This window comes from Physeter macrocephalus, chromosome 1, assembly GCF_002837175.3.
Source record: "Physeter macrocephalus isolate SW-GA chromosome 1, ASM283717v5, whole genome shotgun sequence".
Classification (NCBI taxonomy): Eukaryota; Metazoa; Chordata; class Mammalia; order Artiodactyla; family Physeteridae; genus Physeter; species Physeter macrocephalus.
This window is the reverse complement of record NC_041214.2, coordinates 25,896,752-25,915,991: the sequence shown is the minus strand read 5'-3', so window position 1 is coordinate 25,915,991 and position 19,240 is coordinate 25,896,752. Positions and strand designations below refer to the sequence as shown.

At 34.2% G+C, this 19,240-nt stretch overlaps 1 protein-coding gene across 2 annotated transcripts in view; it reads right to left on the bottom strand.

The window, feature by feature from the left end:
- Nucleotides 1-19,240, bottom strand: part of ATR (ATR serine/threonine kinase) — a 106,511-nt gene that overhangs the window by 42,983 nt on the left and 44,288 nt on the right. For both annotated transcript variants that reach the window (XM_007126489.4, XM_055085687.1), the window contains exons 23-30: nucleotides 18,336-18,449; nucleotides 14,360-14,475; nucleotides 10,799-10,919; nucleotides 9,089-9,226; nucleotides 8,057-8,267; nucleotides 5,427-5,605; nucleotides 3,409-3,573; nucleotides 2,252-2,343 (exon numbers count right to left, since the gene is read on the bottom strand). In XM_007126489.4, the coding sequence (XP_007126551.2) occupies nucleotides 2,252-2,343; nucleotides 3,409-3,573; nucleotides 5,427-5,605; nucleotides 8,057-8,267; nucleotides 9,089-9,226; nucleotides 10,799-10,919; nucleotides 14,360-14,475; nucleotides 18,336-18,449 (1,136 nt within the window). The remainder of the gene's footprint in view (nucleotides 1-2,251; nucleotides 2,344-3,408; nucleotides 3,574-5,426; nucleotides 5,606-8,056; nucleotides 8,268-9,088; nucleotides 9,227-10,798; nucleotides 10,920-14,359; nucleotides 14,476-18,335; nucleotides 18,450-19,240) is intronic.

The following is a 19,240-nucleotide window of genomic DNA, read 5'->3' as shown; positions in this document are numbered from 1 at the left end:
TTTGTGACGTCTTTGTCTGGTTTTGGTATCAGGGTTATGGTGGCCTCATAGAATGAGTTTGGGAGTGTTCCTCCCTCTGCTATCTTTTGGAAGAGTTTGAGAAAGATAGGTGTTACCTCTTCTCTAAATGTTTGATAGAATTCGCCTGTGAAGCCATCTGGTCCTGGGCTTTTGTTTGTTAAAACTGGGGTTTTTAAAAGCAGCATTATATAGGTAATTATTTTTTCTAAGTATCCTACTTATGTGCCACTAAGATGGCTAGTGACGTTTAGATCATGACTGTATAGAAGAAGCTATACTTCCCCATGTTTCTTCTTTATTAAATCATATCATTTGAATACCTACTATATGGCAGACGCTCAGCTAGGCACATTTTTCTATTTAATTACCTAATAATACCAAAGGTACACATACTATAAATAAGGTAACAGACTCAGGGAGGCTGGGATCAATCCCTTAAAAGCCCTCCTTGTTCTTTCTGTAGTAAAAACACATAAAGAAAACAACAAATGAGTCAATTAATTTTTATTAAAAAAAACTAAAGTAGTAGCATAAATATCAAATATTCTCTAATGTCTAAATACCACCAAGAAAAATTCAGAACAAAGCTAAAAGAAATACAATAGAAATATAATTTCAAAAGTCCAACTTTGAATAACTTCACTAGCTTATCACTCAATGCCAAAGTATCAAAATTTTAGGATACACATCTGAGTAGAATTAGCAGGAGTTGCTCTCCAGAGGGGATATATCACACCAAGAAGTACGAAATGGCAATGAGGATCAGGCTGTGAGAACTTACTTCCATAAATGTATTAAAAAAATGATTGGGCTTCCCTGGTGGCGCAGCGGTTGAGAGTCCGCCTGCCAATGCAGGGGACACGGGTTCGCGCCCCGGTTCGGGAAGATCCCACATGCCGCAGAGCGGCTGGGCCCGTGAGCCACGGCTGCTGAGCCTGCGCGTCCGGAGCCTGTGCTCTGCAATGGGAGAGGCCACAACAGTGAGAGGCCCACGTACCGCAAAAAAAAAAAAAAAAAAAAAAAAGATTGTGTAGGTTAAGCACACTCAATAATTTTGGAGAAATATTTGTTTAAATGCAAATATTCTCCCCAAGGAAAACTCGTCCCCTCAATGACCATTCGCTTCAATGATACAGTATCCTTCATTGAATTTTGAAACTTGCCTTTTCACAAATCAAACGATCAGGAGCCTCTATGTATCCCAGATCCAAAGAGAAGACTGTGCAGTGTGCATCATAAGGAAACATGACACCTCGGCTTGAGCCAAAACAAACTTTCCCAAATTTCTGTAACTCCTTTATTCATAAGGTCTCTCAATTAATCTGGAGAAACATATCTAAAACATATAACGAATCTTTCCTTACTTCTGTAAAGCTTCTTTCATCATTTTGTAAATCCACTAACCATCCAACTAACACTGAGCTTCTCTACTCCCAGACACTGTAGAACAGTGGTCTTTAAAATCACAGTTTGGAATTTATACAAACTGTACTTAGAAGAGCTGTTTGCAGCGTGAACTAACTAAAAACAGTGGCCTGTGCTCTTTGGCAAACTAAGATCCCATCACTTTTGACCAGATCTCACTGTCCAGAAATTCAATTGGGGTCTGGTAAATACATTAAGGAGTAAGGTTTTTAGCTTGCAGAGCAAGGCAGCTTCAAGAGCACAACCAACCTCCTTAGTAATTCTCTAAACTAGAAGAACCATGCATGTCTTAATCTCTGCCACATGTAAGTACTTTTTTGGGGGTTATCATTTGGTTTGCTATAAGAAATCCATTTTCTTTAGGAAAGGAAGGCTGCTTTCATTTTTATTAGTCTTTTAGGAGAAAATCAACCCACACATTCTAGAGTGGTATTCCTTAGTTCAGTCACAAAGTTTCCCTCTCCCCAGCACAGAAAATAACTGGTGCTGATAATGTAGGCAGATGTTAGATATCTTCTGGAAATACTAATACGAGCTTCACCAATAGTAGGTGAAGTCTTGCAGGTTCCTATCATAAAGCAAATTTAATTCAAGGATGACTCTTTGCATAGAAGATAAGCTGTTAAGTGCTAGATTGACTTAAGAGACAGTAGGAAAAATTATTTTTTGGTGTTTATCTCCAACACCATGAAAACAAAAAAGATTTCATTACTTTAGTAAACATTACTTCAACCCAATTAATTAATTAAAAATTTCCCATTCCAAACCAACAACAAAAGAAAATCATTCTTTTAAAAAACATTACCTGTTAGCATGCACTCCATTCACCTGAGTGATTACAGTAGACAGCTGACCAAGACCTAACATGGACTTCACTACGCCATGATAGTGAATGATCTGGAAATTTAAAAGTATTTAAAATAGCAACTGTTACTTCAAATACATCTTAGGAACCAAAACGTGTTTAACTAATATTCATTTAAAAATTCTATTTACCTCACGGAGCCTACCTTTCTTAGTTTAACAACTGACTTGCTTGGCTATAAGGTAGAGCCCTCTACCGACGTCCTAAACACATCTGATTTTTTTTTTTTTTTAATAGAGACAACCTACAAAAAATCTCAGATTGCATTTGTTATCTTTTCCAGATATGGTCTGATTTTTGGTTCAGATCAAATATAAAAGTAACAAGTACTCCTTAATACTTTGTTTAAAGATTATTTGTCATATTATTTCTCACGTAAAAATTAAAACTCAAACGTCACAATATTATTAATATCGATTTGGGGCTTCAGTAACTGAAAAGTTAAATAGGATTGTGAAATATTCTTTAAAATTGAAAACAAGCCTGTGAAAAATAAAGGCCCTACACACTGAACTTTTGAGAAAATGAACATGTCAATTATGACAAAAAGGAATATCCTGAGATTAGAGAGGATATAAGCCAAGATTGTAAATCAGTGATTCTAAACCCCTTTCCTGTTCCAACATACATGAGATATGCAACATCCCCCCGTTAGCAACTGTAGCCCAGTGATTCTAAGGGACCATTTCAGAGATTCCCAGATGGTGATAGGGGGCACGTGTAATCTGAAAAAGTTTCTTAGGCTGTAGAGAATCACTATTATTATTAAAAATTGATGCAAGTCTTATACTTTTAATAGCAAACTAAAATTATATCAATTTTAGAGTAATGGAACACAGAGTTTAATGTAAGTATACTTCACAGTAAATCTCATTTATTGGGGAGATTTGTAAGGTCACAGAAATCTGGTATTGGAAGGGATCTCTGAGATCCTCTAGCATGTCTCTAATTTTATCAATCAGGAAACTCAAGTTCAGAGACAGTTAAATATTTTCCAGACACACTGTGACACTGGTAGAGACAGTATTGAAATTAAGGTTTCCAAAGTTCCTAGTTCAGAGTTCTTTTTGTTACAAGGCCTTTCATTTATCTCTTACCTGGTCTGGTTCTAACTGAATAGCCCTGTCATAACAAGCAGTGGCATCCCTCAGTAAGCCGATGCTTTCATGTTCAAGGATCTGTTCTTTTAGAGATGGTTCTGCCTTTCGAATTGTGCTTACTCCAGCTACTCCATCTGGTTCATGCATAGCAGCATACAATTTCTTTGTTCAATCATTAAAAAACAATCAGCGGAGGAAAAAAACACAACTGGAAATAAAACTATAAAGCCACCAGTTTATGTAAAAAAAAATATATGAATTTTTTTCTCAAAGCAACAATATGTATTTGTTTCAAGATAGATTCACAGTGAAACTGCAAACTCATTTCCAGGCATTCTGTTCCACTTAAATATACTCATATTCCACTTAAATACAAATCTATACTAGTAACTGTTATTGATAATGAGAGCTGTAAAGAACCTCAAAGTCCTGAACTCTTTTAAAAATCCAATATATAATAAATTCTGTTGAGTATAGTTTATAAGTATTTTATTGCATTTTAAAACTTAAAAACATTTTAAACAGCATTTTAATATACTCATATTGAGATGCTTTCAAGAAACACAAGACACTAAATCTGGGTTCAAAGGAGATATTCAGGCTGAAGATAAAGATTTGGGAGCAATTAGCACAAAGATGGCAGGGGAAAGGATGAAATGATTTAGGAAATGAATAGAGGGAGAGAAGAAAAGAGGACTGGGGAAGGACACCAGAGTACTTGTATATATATAGACAAGGAAGAAGTAACAAATGAAACAGAGGAAAAACCAGAGTAGTTTGAAGAAACCTGGAGAATGTGGTATCCCAGAAATTGTGAGAGAAAAGAAAATACCTTAATAAAGAAGTGGTCAAATGATGCCATGAGGTTAAGAAAATGAGGACCGGGAAGCATTTACTGGATTTGGTAATATGGAGGCCACCAATTTTCTTAGCAAGAGTAGAGTCAGTACAATGGAGAAAGAACTCTTGTTGGAATGGGCAAAGAGTAAATGGGAACTAAAGAAGGAATACAGAGAAGATGGGCAATTCTTTTAAAAACTGACTGTGAAAGGAAACAGAAAGATGGGAAGTATTTGAAGAAGATACTGTAAGATCAAGGGAATTATAAAAAATTAAGATTTTTTACAGGCGACACCAGAGCATGTCTATATGCTCTATGTACTCTGGTTGAGAAAGAAAAATTAATGATATTGGAGAAAGCAGGAATATCTGAAGGATTGAAATCAAGAACAAAAGTAGAAGAACTGAATTTTGACAGGAAGGGATCCTTCCTTAGGAACAAGAGAAGGGAAGAAAGAGAATATGGTACAGAAGCCAATGTATTTTTGGATTTGGTAGACATCTGGCTTCTACTCTCCTAATGAAAAATGAAGCAAGATCATCTCAACCGAGTAAGTAAGGTGGAAGCAGAGAAATGAAGAGAAGGTAAGAAATAGTCATCTTGAAGAGTGCGAAAGTAGTCTTTACTAGAGAAACATAGAATGACTGAAGGCAGTGTTAAAGAGTCCCACTGATGTTTGAGATTATGAATTGAAAGGAAAACCAGTTAAAAATCCATTGTGTGATTTTTCTCCAGGGATGTTCAGGTGCTTACATGCAGACACTGGGAAAGCAGATGGGTGAGTTTATCCAGGACTGGAGTCTTACAAAGTGAATACAACACAGAGGGAGAAAGATGAGGGAGCTGAACATCCTTGTAAAGGAATGACTTTAACAATGAACAAGAGACTCAGAGCTAGACAAGGGAGAAAAAGACAGGAGAGGGCTAATCACCCAAAGACTACAAGCTACTCATTTTCCAGTTCTCTCACCACACTCTGCTTTTTGACCTGAAAAGAAGCCCAACAATCTTGACCTCTTATTTAATCCATTGTATTAGGCCCACTGGCCCTTACTTTCTTTTCTTCCCTACACAGTCATAGTATTATCGTCTAAACTAAAAAAATGAACAATCTAAACATAAAAGACTGGCAATATTAAATGTCATTATTAAGTTCACTATATTAATATCAAACCTGTAAAAATCCAAGATGCTCTTGAATATTTTGCTTCTTTTCTGTAATAAATGATTCAAAGTGCATTACAGCTCGTGTGTATGCTTTGGAGCGAAAGGACGCTACTGCCAGAGTATCCTGAGGTATGAGGTCTAGAAAACGAGTTACACTCTGATAGTCTTCATAATCCACAGTAGGTACTAGATTATAAAAAGATAATTGAGTAATTAAAAGACTGAGAAGATGAAATTTTAGAAGTATCTGTTTACATTTCAATTTATTTATTTTTAATTTATTTCATGAAATAAATTAATCTAAATGTATTAGGGTATCTTATTTAGAATGTAACTACCAACAAGATTGCTCAGAAGATTCCTGCTCCAACAGCACCATTATGACTTATCTTGCCTTGAACAGTCATTTAACTTATTTGAGCTTCTGTTTCCTCATTTATAAAAGGGAAATATTAGTATCTGTCTTGCCTTACTTACAATGTTGTTGTGACAATTAAGTGTAAATTTATATTAAATGCTGTATGCTGACACATATATATGGAATCTAAGAAAAAAAAAAAAAGGTCATGAAGAACCTAGGGGTAAGACGGGAATGGAGACGCAGACCTATTAGAGAATGGACTTGAGGATGTGGGGAGGGGGAAGGGTAGGCTGTGACAAAGTGAGAGAGTGGCATGGACATACATACACTACCAAATGTAAAACAGGTAGCTAGTGGGAAGCAGCAGCATAGCACAGGGAGATCAGCTCGGTGCTTTGTGACCACCTAGAGGGGTGGGATAAGGAGGGTGGGAGGGAGGGAGATGCAAGAGGGAAGAGATATTGGAACATGTGTATATGTATAACTGATTCACTTTGTTATAAAGCAGAAACTAACACACCATTGTAAAGCAATTATACTCCAATAAAGATGTTAAAAAAATTTATATTAAATGTTGAGGAGATATAAAGATGATAAAAAGATACAAAGATGAGTTATTTATTATTAATAACTATAAAAACACTGATAAACTATAGCTATTAGTAGGGAAAAAGCAGAATTATAGAAATAGCCTTCTTTTTAATTTTAAAGTTTAGTATTCTTCGTTAACAATCTTTTTTTTCCTGTGTTGCTATATATACAATATTAACTAATACAATGGAAATAAAAAGTAAAAGTACCTTTCAAGTAAAATCACAAATACTTTAAAATGGTAATTTTTTTAAACAGCCTAAGAAAAGACCTAACTGAGAAACTTCTGGACTATCCAGTTTAAGAATTCTTATTTAAAACTTATAAATTTTAATAATGACTCATAACAGTATGTAGAAAACAAATTCCATAATCAAGATAGTAAATTTAAAAGAAATTATATTTAAAATAAATTCTTTACTTCCATCAAAATTTGTAAATCATTTCAAATTATGAGAAATGTTAAAGTATTGTACTTTTGAAACATTACAAATGTTACTCTTAAAAGCTAGAATTTTCATTACTATGTTAGTAAGAAATGGTAATAACGGAGTTCGCATTTGGTTTTTTGATTATCATTTTCACATGCAGAAACAGAAACATTTAATTGTTGAAATAATGTAAAATATATCAATAATTAGTCTTACTGCAGAGAAAAACATTCCCCTAAACATAATTATTTGCAAGTCCAAAAAATCTTAGAAAAATAACAAACTGTTATGCTTAACAACAGGAATGTATGCTTCCACAGATATAGGAACAAGAGGGAGATGCTCACAAACTGAGAACTTGGTGTAAGTGAAGGCCTCTTTAAGGGTCTTAGTCAGTTTTTCCAATTAGCCTCGAAGCTTTGGGGGAAAATCATGTGATCCCACTAAAATGGCTAAAGTATACAAGAAGCAGAAGTATCATATACTTTACCCACTTGCTGCAAGAATGAAAAACACAAAAGTTCAAAGACATTAAGAGTATCTATTAATGTCTGATGAATATAATTCTTCTCACCAAGTGCTTGTATCATAGGGGCAAGTGTCATTTTAAACTCTAATGAGATTCCTCTTTTAGTCACCTTTGTGGGAGTTGTAATACCACAGGGAAAGAAACAGCACGATAGTAGGTGTAGCAGGGTATAGTATAGTAACATATATTAAGCATATTTGGAGAGCCTGCTGGATACCAAACACTACCAGAGAAAGGGAAAAGAAGAATAAAAAGAATAAGATGAATTAAGAAAAGAAAAAAAAAATAGGCCATGAAATGAATGAAAGTAAACTCTTTGAAATTTAAAACTTAAATGTGAAAAAGACTGCAAAGAGTATCTTATAAGTGAAAAAGTATAAAGAACACTTCACTATTCATATATATACACACTTAACAATTTATATCATCACTATCCCAATTAATCCTCAATCTTCTAAGGGAGATAAAATCAACCCTATTTTATGCAGAGAAAAATTAGGTATGTGTTTTGCTTAAGGAAGTGACAGTAAGAATTTAAAGAGAGGTTTTCTAACTATAAATTCACTGCTCTTTCTCAGTAAAAAGGCCATCTTAAGGGGAAAAAAAAAGGCATGCAAGAAAACATAGGTCTTTTAAAAGCTAATGCTTAAATTACAGAACTGATACAGAAAGGAGCTAACTGGTTAATAATTAAGAGAAGGAAGTATACAGAAGTTATGACTTACTCATGGAGTCCACCTTATCTCTGTTTGATTTGCCGTGTGGAAATTTTTCAGCATTCAGTGCCTGAAATTTATGCCTTGCCCACTGTGTGAGATGGTCAAGCATGGAGAACACAGTCTGTGTACTGAGCTGACACAGATCAGATGCACTGTCTTGGGTACTTATGGTATGCTGATCATCATGCTTTAGAACTGCCATAATTTCTGCATAAACCTAAGAAGAACCATTTTATGGTGAATAATACGTCGGCATAATATCATTTTACTATTAATTGACATATAAGACTAACCACTTTAAGGCAATAATTTTCAAAAGAAAAAAATCCATCATAGATTAATAATAAATCATTTTTCTCATCTATAATTAAGCCAATAAAATGTTTCCCTGAAAAGAAAATATACTGTAAAAGAGTCACAAGAGTAAATATAAACATATTAAAAAATTCTTCTAGATTATTCAATAAATGATCACGAAACTACTTGTTAACTAGTAGAAAATAAAACTTTAAACAATATCTCACAGCATCTGTAAAAATCAATTTCAGAGTACTTGAAGGGCATGTTAAAACAAAAGGATCAAAAAAATGTAGGAAAATATGTTCATGACATTGGATAAGAGAAGGCATCACATAAAAGGTTTACATTAAAAAGTTATAAAAGATTTATAAATTTGGCATTTATATTTAAAATTTCTGCATGGCAAAAGGTATAAACAAAGGTTAAAAAGAAAACCACTAACTGGAAAAAATTTCTGTGAGATATGACTGGCACAAACTGGTATCCAGAATACATATCAAACTACCAAAGGACACACACATACACAACCACAAATAGGTAAAGGATATGAACTAAGCATTATACAATTCTTTGATAAATAAAAGCATAAAAAAAGGATTTTGTAAGCATTTTCATATGTACTTACACATTATAGCATACCTTGATCTACATTTCCTACTAATATGTAGTCTTTTTAAAACTAATTACATTGCATAAATGTTTGGACGAACAGAAACCAAATAAAATGATATTTCTTACCTCCTGCTGATCTTCTTGATTACAACCCAACAAAACATACACTAGAATATGTGGAAGAAGATAGATGGTCACCTTGAAATCATGCTTCATCATAATGCTACAGCAGGTGAAGATTTTACTGGCAAGATCATGCCGCACCTATAAACTCCAATGGTTTAGAGAGAGTAAGTAGTTTTATTCATTTTATTCTTTTGATTAATGCCAAAAAACAACATGTGAGCTAATTTAACATTGTAGAGTGGGTATTCTATGGAGAAACGCACTCAAAGCAGGGAGGATTTCAGATCACCATCCCTCTGGTCAAGTGGCTGAACTGCTGAGACCCCTACAGGCAATGTAGCTACCTGGGCTGCCAACTATCTCAGCAAAAATGGTCTTTTCCCCTTACAGTTCATTTTTAAATGAATCACGTTTTGTTACAGATTAACTTCCCTAAATACAGTATATTTTACTTAGCTAACATTAAATTTAGTATATTTATTCCTTGAGCACATAGATGAGGAAAGTAACCAGAAAGTATTCTCTGGGCCAGCACATTAAGTACAAGATCACATTTTTATTAAGTAATAAACAGTGATTAACTACAGGAAAGAAAATGAAAGAAATAAAAAAATTAAATTACTTGGTATTAGAGTCAAATTTTATTGGTATAATCTAACCTTCAATTTACCAACATTACTGTTCTCTTATAAAAGTTTAAAGGATTTTTCTTCTTCAAATACAAATCCTTCACTTAAAAAAAAACAAACTAAACTACAACTAAATAAAATATTCCATAGCTGAAAGTAATTAAAGAGTATTAATTTAATATTTCACATATTATATTTTCAGTATGTTCATTAAAAAATGAGAGACACTTTCTTGAAATTACCAGGTACAAATTATTATAATAATATTTTAAAACTCTAATAGAAATATGAATTAAAAACAAAAGTTGTGAAATTTAAATATGCCTTAAACATTTTGGGTGAACACAGGGTACCTTTTTGTCTGTCAGGTATATAAAAATTTCATATTAGGAAAACGTCAGAAATATACCTCTATTTTTCCATGAAATTTCATTTTTAAAAAACCTCTACTTTTATTTTGGAGGAAGTTCAGATAATGTATCCTCTTTTAGAAATAGCCACTAAGGGATAATATTATCTTTTTATTACCTAAGAAATCTTTTTATTATGTAAAAAAGTCTGATAAAGCATTTATATTCTTTTTTTTTTTTTGCGGTACGCGGGCCTCTCACTGCTGTGGCCTCTCCCGTTGCGGAGCACAGGCTCAGGACGCGCAGGCTCAGCGGCCATGGCTCACGCGCCCAGCCGCTCCACGGCATGTGGGATCCTCCCGGACGGGGGCACGGAGCCGTGTCCCCTGCATCGGCAGGCGGTCTCAACCACTGCGCCACCAGGGAAACCCATTTATATCCTTTTAAACATTATTATTTTACAACCTAAAATGAACAGACATAATATAATAGACATTTTACAAACACATGAAGAACATAGTAATTTGCTTGATAAAACAACTACCTTCTACTCAGAAACTGTTACTAGTAACAACAGAGAAATTGTTACTCTCTAGTAGTAAACATTTCCTATGAAAACTTCTATATCAGCACAAATATTACAATTCCTACTGTGTGTACAATGCATTCAGATAGATGTTCTCGTTTCCTTTACAATTTCTGTTCAGTTAAATTCTGAACAGAGTTCTTACCTTTGTTATAAGATAACCTGCCCAAGATGCTGACCATTCTGCAAAGTTATTACCTAATTTACTTAAGTAAATTGGTTTCTTTACTCCAGACCAATCTGTTGACTTCTGAGAACTCTTATATCTGTAATTAAAAAAATTGTTTATTAAAAAAAATATATATATATATATCCATCTGTTTAGAACTTTAGTAAAGAAAGCATAAGAAACTACATCAACTCTTTCACTGACTACCCCACTACTGCCTTGCCTTTACTGAAATCTGGCTAAAGACACTACTTTCCCTAAAGCCTTCTAAATGGCTGGGCAGTAGGTCATTCATGCACATCCCAAGTACTTCAAAGGATTTAAGTCTGCTTCCTCCCTTCCTCAATGCTCCTTTCAGATCCTTCCAACCCCATCATTGTACAAGAAAGATCTGTTCCTTTGAGGTTCAAGCCACCCAGGTACATATACTATTCTCTACTCCTCATTATGGGCATCTACCAAACCCATTGATTACCAAACTCACTGATAAATTTAATAAATTGCTCTGCATTTTCTTTCTTCACCAAGTCTTATCATCCTGAGTGACTTCAATGTCTGGCTGGACCATCTAGTCAAAATGAAAACTTGTCAATGACTTTCCCCTCTACTTCTTTATCGGGACTCCCTTGCCAATACAGAGAAACTTCTTCACTTCCAAAATGTACTATTTAGACCTCACTTTATGGCCAGTTTCCCAAAGTTCCAGTTCTTTTGCTCAGTTACTCTGACACATCTGTTCTCTCACTGAGACCTTCTGTCCCTTGACTCTGCTAAACTCTCCTGATCTATAATACCCTCCTTTCATTACCTCTCTCCCTAGCCAGCTTGGTCTCCACGGTGCTTCACTTCAAGTACTCTCTTGGTAATATCCTGTACGCACTCCACTGCCACATTTTCTTTACCAGCTGTACCCATCCACCAAGCTCCCAACCTTGGATCAGTCTAAATGCCTGCCTTCACTGAAATGATACCTAGGCCACTACATTGATAGAGGAAAAATCACTAAGTTGCTTATGAGATCAGTACTGCTACATATCTTAGTCTTCAACCTCAAAGGACTTCTGCGCTGCCCAGAAATCCTTTTAAGTTTTCCTTATCAGCTCTCTCTTCTTTTTTCCACAGTGGCTATTTCAAATCATCACCGCTCTCCTTACATCACCTATACCAACTCCACTGCCACTTTCAGCCAATAATCTCATCTCCTATACTTCTTACTTCATGGAAAAAAAAAAAAGAAGAAACCATTAACACAATCCCACAACTAAATCTGTAAAATTTGCTAAGTTCCATCCATTATTTTATCTTCCCCTATTACAGAGAAAGAGATTTCACTTCCTCTAATCTAATCTCCCATTAGATATATGGCTACCATTTTGGATGCCCCTTGGGGTCCTTATTATATCAACTACCACTTCTCTCTTCCATAACTTCAACATGATCCTTTCTATTTGCTCCTCAGTGTTAACACTTAGACATGTTCAAACAGGTCTCATCTTACACATGTGTACAGCAGTTTTTTAAGGTGAGTGAGTTCCTTTTTAATCACCAATGCAAGGTTAGGAAATGACAAATATAATTAATGCCCTATACTCAAGGTTCTCAGCAAACATTATATATTTCACTGTATCACAAATTGCTAAAAACTGAAAAATCCAATAATCTCTCAGTTAACCATCACTATTTTGAATCTTCATAAATTCTCTAGATGATTTTACCAAGTTTTATGGTGAACTTAGTTAGAAAACTACTGCTATTGGGGTACAAGTCAGGTTCTGTCAAGACACATCCTGATATTTTCTCCTAAAATTATTTCTGTGGCAATTTTGAACTGTAGTTGATCTATCTAGTTCTAAAAATCAAATCTCCCAAACATAGCCATCCCTTTGATCTAGGTTTAGTGACTGCATATAAACAGCCCAAGTGAAAAAAAAAATTAAAGGAGAGTATAGGAGTATAACTTTAAAGCAGCATAAATAAGGATATGGTTTTAGGAAGTCTTTTATTTCTCCTAGGCCCTGTGGAGAAAATATCAAGCAGTCCAAGCTATAAAACTGCCCTACAGGCTAACCTGATATCTTGGTGTTTCATACAAAAGTGAGTCAATTCCATTAATATTGCTCTCTATTGACTTCTTACATTTATGAGGTGGTGATTTCAATGAGCAGATTACAGCTAGATAAATCTAACTTCTACCATTGAGGGACCATCTGAGAGGTTCCTTCAAGCTCCCAGATATAAAAGTAGAAGGATCATAAGAATTCTCATTGCTTTGCTAAGATCACTCTTATAAGTGACCACTTAAATATTCTTCTTATGAAAGAACAAGAAGTTGGCAGAAAATGTCGGCTTCTTATGAAATACTAAATTGAATAACAATTGGGCAGAAATGGTGGCTTCTACTTCACATGAAGTAAGGAATAGCCACACTACGCCTTCCAAAAAAAAGCAAAATTCAACAAGCTGACATTGAATAAGCATTTATTATTGAGTCTAAGTCAAATGTCAGGCACTCTGCTAGGTACTTTTTAACATTATCTTCTCTATTCCTAACAATCATGTAACGTAAGTAAAGCTATCCACATTTTCAAGATGAAAAAAACTGAGACCTGGAAATATTAAGTAAATTGCCCAAGATTTTAGAGTGAGCAAATGCAGAGTCAAGATTCAAATTTCGGTCTACGTGACTCCAAAAACCATAAACTTTCCACAAGATCACAGAAACTCTTAAGCATCTATATGTGCTATAAAATATAGATAAAGAAATGGAGAAGTATGGAGTCCTCAAAAAAGAAAAAACAAACATTTATTTTATATCTTTAAATAATGCTCTTCATAAGAAATAAAATGATATTTAAAAGGTTTCTAAATATTAAAGGGTATCTAGCAAATAAGTATGCATACTTAAGGGCTTTTATAAAGAATTTTACTACATGTCTACTAAGGCTCAAAAACTAAATTTATGCAAGGTCACATATCCAATAAGCTTGTGACTTAGACTACCTAAAATTAAAGTTTCTAACTAAAAATTATTTATGGCCTTCAATCAGTCCTAACAAAGTTATTAAAATGGGGAGGAAAAAAGGTAGAAAATACTTTTTTTAAAAGTAGAAGGAGAAAATATTTTCATGAGGAGATATTGGTAGGGCTAAAAATCTCTAATCTCTAACTGGGATTACTAAAGGCTTTGGGACTAGCTTTAAATTCTTAAATTTCTGTGTTAATTAGACCTATCAAAAGTTTCAACTCACATTCAATTTTAAGTAGATTTTTCAAAGTACTACTGACAGTTGAATTAAAAAAAAAAATCAATCCTTTCAGCTTCAATGAACTTGTCTAAATACTTAAAGTTACAGAATTTAAACAATGAGCAGACTATACTTCTCATTTTGGCAATATTATAAGCATAAATCTTAATGCAAAATACATATTAGAACATACTAAAAATACTTTTAATGCTAAAAAGGTATATCAAAAATAATATTTAGTTTATAAAGTTAAAAAAAATTTTATGAAAATAGTTTTAATGAGTCTACAGACCTAGTATTTAGATGAGGTTCCAGTATTTCCCGAACATGCTCGGGAAATCTCCTCCACAATTGGTGACCTGGGCCATCGGTCTGCATCTCTCTACAGTCATAAATAGAAAGTAACTCCTACAAATACATATTTTACAGTTGTAAATCGCCAATGAAACAGATAAACCTTTACATCCATCAACATTCTTCACATTACAGCCATAAAAATACATAGAAAAATACATAAAATGATAAAATTTTGGAGTAGTCTCAATGCTTAAAACCATTTAGGTGACTTACTCAAGGTCACAAAGCTGTGGTAATATTTGAACATGCAATTTGTGTGCTGTACATAACATGTATCGAAACAAATGACTAAGCTATTTGGAGGAAAAAATTGGAATTTTCTATATTTGCAGAATTTTTAGAATTTGACCTTTTCTGAATTTTAATGAATGTAACTACAAATCTAAAATAGTTCAAAAATTCAAGATATCTCAAATTCTAAATATAAAGTACTGAGCTTAAAATTTTGAAAATAAGATGCAAATGTTAAAGACCAATTTACTATTCAAATCCATCAATGAAATGGTTATATTTTACTTTCCTGAAAATAAAACAAGTGGGATTTCATAAAGAAAAAAAAAAATCTTTGTCTCCAACATCAATCTTTAAAACAAGACAAATATGTTAGGGTATTATATCTTCCATCAACTACTATTCTTTCTTTCTAATTTCACTGAAAAGGACCACATGCAATAGATGTATCCCTAATAATTATAAAGTACAAATACTGTCTAATAGAATATGTACTTTATACTTATATTTAGCATTTTTTAATAAAAGTAAGGAAGTTTATGAAAGTTCAAATACAGAAATATTCAAAACATTTTCATTTAACTTTAAAATGTTATTAAAATTTTGTTTGAAGCCAGCTTTTTCTGATGTTTGCAAAGTCACTCTGGCTACAGAAGTTCTCATAATCAACCTCCAATAACAGACTTAGTAAATCAGCAATCTGCTAACTTTTTGGTCTTGGGACCATTTATACTTTTAATGTTAGGGGAGGGGAATTAGATAAAGGCAGTCAAAAGGTACAAACTTCCAGTTATAAATAAATACTAGGGAGGTACTGCACAACATGATAAATATAATTAACACTGCTATATGTTATATATGAAAGTTGTTAAGAGAAAAAATCCCAAGAGTTCTAATCACAAGGAAGAATATCTTTTTTAAAATTTAATTTTGTATCTATATGAGATAGTGGATGTTCACTAAACTTATTGTGATAATCATTTCACGATGTAAGTCAAATCATTATGCTACACGTCTTAAACTTATACAGCTCTGTATGTCAATTATATCTCAATAAAATTGGAAGAAAAAACAAAAAACACTAACATACTTACAGTTGTAGATCTTGCTTCATATTTCACTGAGAAAACAAGCAATCACAAGAGGTCTCCACAACTTCCATGCTTATATCTCCCCAGCCTGGCAATATCAGTATCAGTGCTTATATGCTCTGCTTTCTCTTTTGTTACTACAGATGAATTGGTTTTTTCTTTTTAATTTACTCTAATTTAATGAGTCACAATTGTATGTTTTATTTTTTAATTAATTAATTAATTAGATAATTTATGGCCGCGTTGGGTCTTCGTTGCTGTGCGTGGGCTTTCTCTAGTGTGGCGAGCTGGGGCTACTCTTCGTTGCAGTGCGCGAGCTTCTTTTTTTTTTTTTTAACATCTTTATTGGAGTATAATTGCTTTACAATGGTGTGTTAGTTTCTGCTTTATAACGAAGTGAATCAGCTATACATATACATATATCCCCATATCTCCTCCCTCTTGTGTCTCCCTCCCACCCTCCCTATCCCACCCCTCTAGGTGGTCACAAGGCACCAAGCTGATCTCCCTGAGCTATGCGGCTGGAGGGGGAAGGGTAAGCTGGGACGAAGTGAGAGTGGCATGGACATATATACACTACCAAAGGTGCATGGGCTTCTCACTGTGGAGGCTTCTCTTGTTGCAGAGCATGGGCTCTAGGCACGTAGGCTTCAGTAGTTGTGGCACCCGGGCTCAGTAGCTGTGGCTTGTGGGCTCTAGAGCACAGGCTCAGTAGCTGTGGCACACGGGCTTAGTTGCTCTGCGGCCTGTGGGATCTTCCCGGACCAGGGCTCAAACCTGTGTCCCCTGCACTGGCAGGCGGATTCTTAACCACTGCACCACGAGGGAAGTCCCTTGTTTGTTTCTTTTTCTTTTTAAATATTTATTTTTTTATTTGGCTGCGCCAGGTCTTAGTTGCGGCATGCAGGCTCTAGTTCCCTGACCAGGGATCAAACCCAGGCACCCTGCATTGGGAGTGTGGAGTCTTAACCCCTGGACCACCAGGGAAGTCCCAAATTGTGTTTGTTTTTAATTAAGGCTACTCTTTCCACTGGTACACTATATTCCACATCTCTTTACCTATTTAAAATAGTATTATACCAATTCTCGTATACAACAACGCTATTCTCCTCCCGCTGAACTGTTCCCAAGCAACAGATAAACATCTTTTTTTTTTTGCCATCTTTACGCCCTTTCCTCCCCAGCTACTATCTCATTCTTCCGCTCTCCTTGATAGCAACACTCCTCAAAAGAATTTCTGTAATTTCTCTAATTCCTCTCTTCCCACATGTTCTTAAAAATACTCTAATGAGGCTTTCTAAACTACACTGAAACTGCTCTGGTCAAGGTCAGCAATGACCTTTATGTTAATACAGCCAATGGTCAATTCTCAACCCTGAAATTATTAAACCTATGATCAGCATTTGGAGCACTCCATACCTCCTGAAACACTTTCTTGTCTTCCAGAACACCATATTCCCCTACCTTATTGGTAGCTCCTTCTCAGTTTTCTTACTTTTTCCCTCTTCTCACTGAGCTCTCATTATCCAGGTCTCAATTATTAGAACCTTTTTATCTATACATACTCCCTCTCTTGATCATCCATCCAGAATCACAGTTGTAAATGCCATCTCTACTATGAACTATGAAAACTTCTAAATATGTTTAAATCATACCTCTAACCATGAATTTCAGAACTGAATATCTAACAAAATAAAAAAAATCTTTTAATTAAGAAAAATATCATGAAAAAGGGCAAAAAAAGTCAAACTGGAAAAATATTTATTACACGTATGGTAGACATAGGGTTTATTTCCACTACATCCAAATAGGTCTTAAAAAATCAGTTAAAAAAAAGACCAATACCAAGGAAAAAATGGGAAAAGATCATGTAGAGAAAATTCACAAAAAAGCAATAAATATATAAAAGATGTTATACCTCTCTCATAATTAAATGCAAATTAAAATGAAACAATTTCATTTTTTATTTGTCACATCGGCAAAGACTTAAAATTTTAATTAAGGGCAGGTTTGTCAAGGGAATATAATCTGGTGAAACTTTTTTGATAAAATCTATCTAATGTAAACTCTGTATCTGCTCTGAGACATTTTAATTTCTGGATATTTATATTGTTGATATATTCACTCAAGTACTTAGAAATGATGCATGTTTTCAAAATAATTTTTTTGTAAAAACAAAACATTGAACACAACCTAAATGTGTTAAATAAATTTCTTAAACAAATGACGGCACGTTCATATTGAATATTAAGTCATTGAAAAGAATGAATTAGAGATATATGTACTGACATGGAAAATTACACAAGATAAGACTATTAAGCACAGAAGAAAATCAAGTACTATGATCTGCTTGTTTGGTGGAGAAAACATATATATTTGTATATACATAGAAAAAAACCTCAAAGTACACATAATAATCTGTTAGGAGGGTACACTTCTGTACTCTTTGAAATTTTTGTTAAGAACTTATATTACTTTGATAATAAAAATGACAGTCAAAAAAAATAAGAGTTTCTAAAGCACAGAATTTACAACTTTCTTACTAGAATTTAATAACATAAAGCCAGTAATGTCTATATACACTCTTACCTGAATGGCATAAGCAGCTGAATCTTGAGCTCGGCTGTTATCTGCATATGCGAGGTAAGCTCTTGTTAGTTCCATCAATAATCCATAGGCAAAGTTTGCATCTTCTACTCCAGTCTCAATAAGAACAAGAAAAAAATTACAGGCTAATCTGTATAAATTTTCTTAAACTGTACCTCATTCCATGGTGAATTTAACTTAGTCACCTAAGTGAATTTAACTTAGAAAAGGAAAGCTCAGTAAGGTTTAAACAAAGTTTGGTACCAAGACTAAAATATAATCTGTAGCTAGGAAGCCAAATCTAAGGCTTTTCAGACCATTTATAAAGTGTTAGACTCATTCAACTTTTACATAAATCCAGCAATTTTCATTTTTGTTTTTTAACTCTTAGAAAGAAAATTGTATGTATAGAATTTCCTAACTTGCATTCTGTAGAACCTTGGTCAACTGAGACGCTCCAAAAAATAATTTTCACACACTCTTCTCTAGGAGATTCATAACGTTCCCCAATATATTAAAAGTTCTGTTTACAAGATTTTTTACAAGATTTCCCACACTCATTTGACTATGGAAACATTTTTATATACACACTATTAAAACACCCTGGGAATCAGTTTCCCATGGAGACACTTAGCAATTGTGCTTAGTAAAATTTAAATAATTAATTAGATTTTAAGTATCTGTCATGATTAGGTTAGAAAGCTTATTTATTTATTTTTTGTTTTTGTTTTTTATTTATTTTTGGTTGCATTGGGTCTTCGCTGCGGTGCGTGGGCTTCTCATTGTGGTGGCTTCTCTTGTTGTGGATCACGGGCTCTAGGCACGTGGGCTTCAGCAGTTGTGGCACGCAGGCTCAGTAGTTGTGGCACATGGGCTTAGTTGCTCCACAGCATGTGGGATCTTCCCGG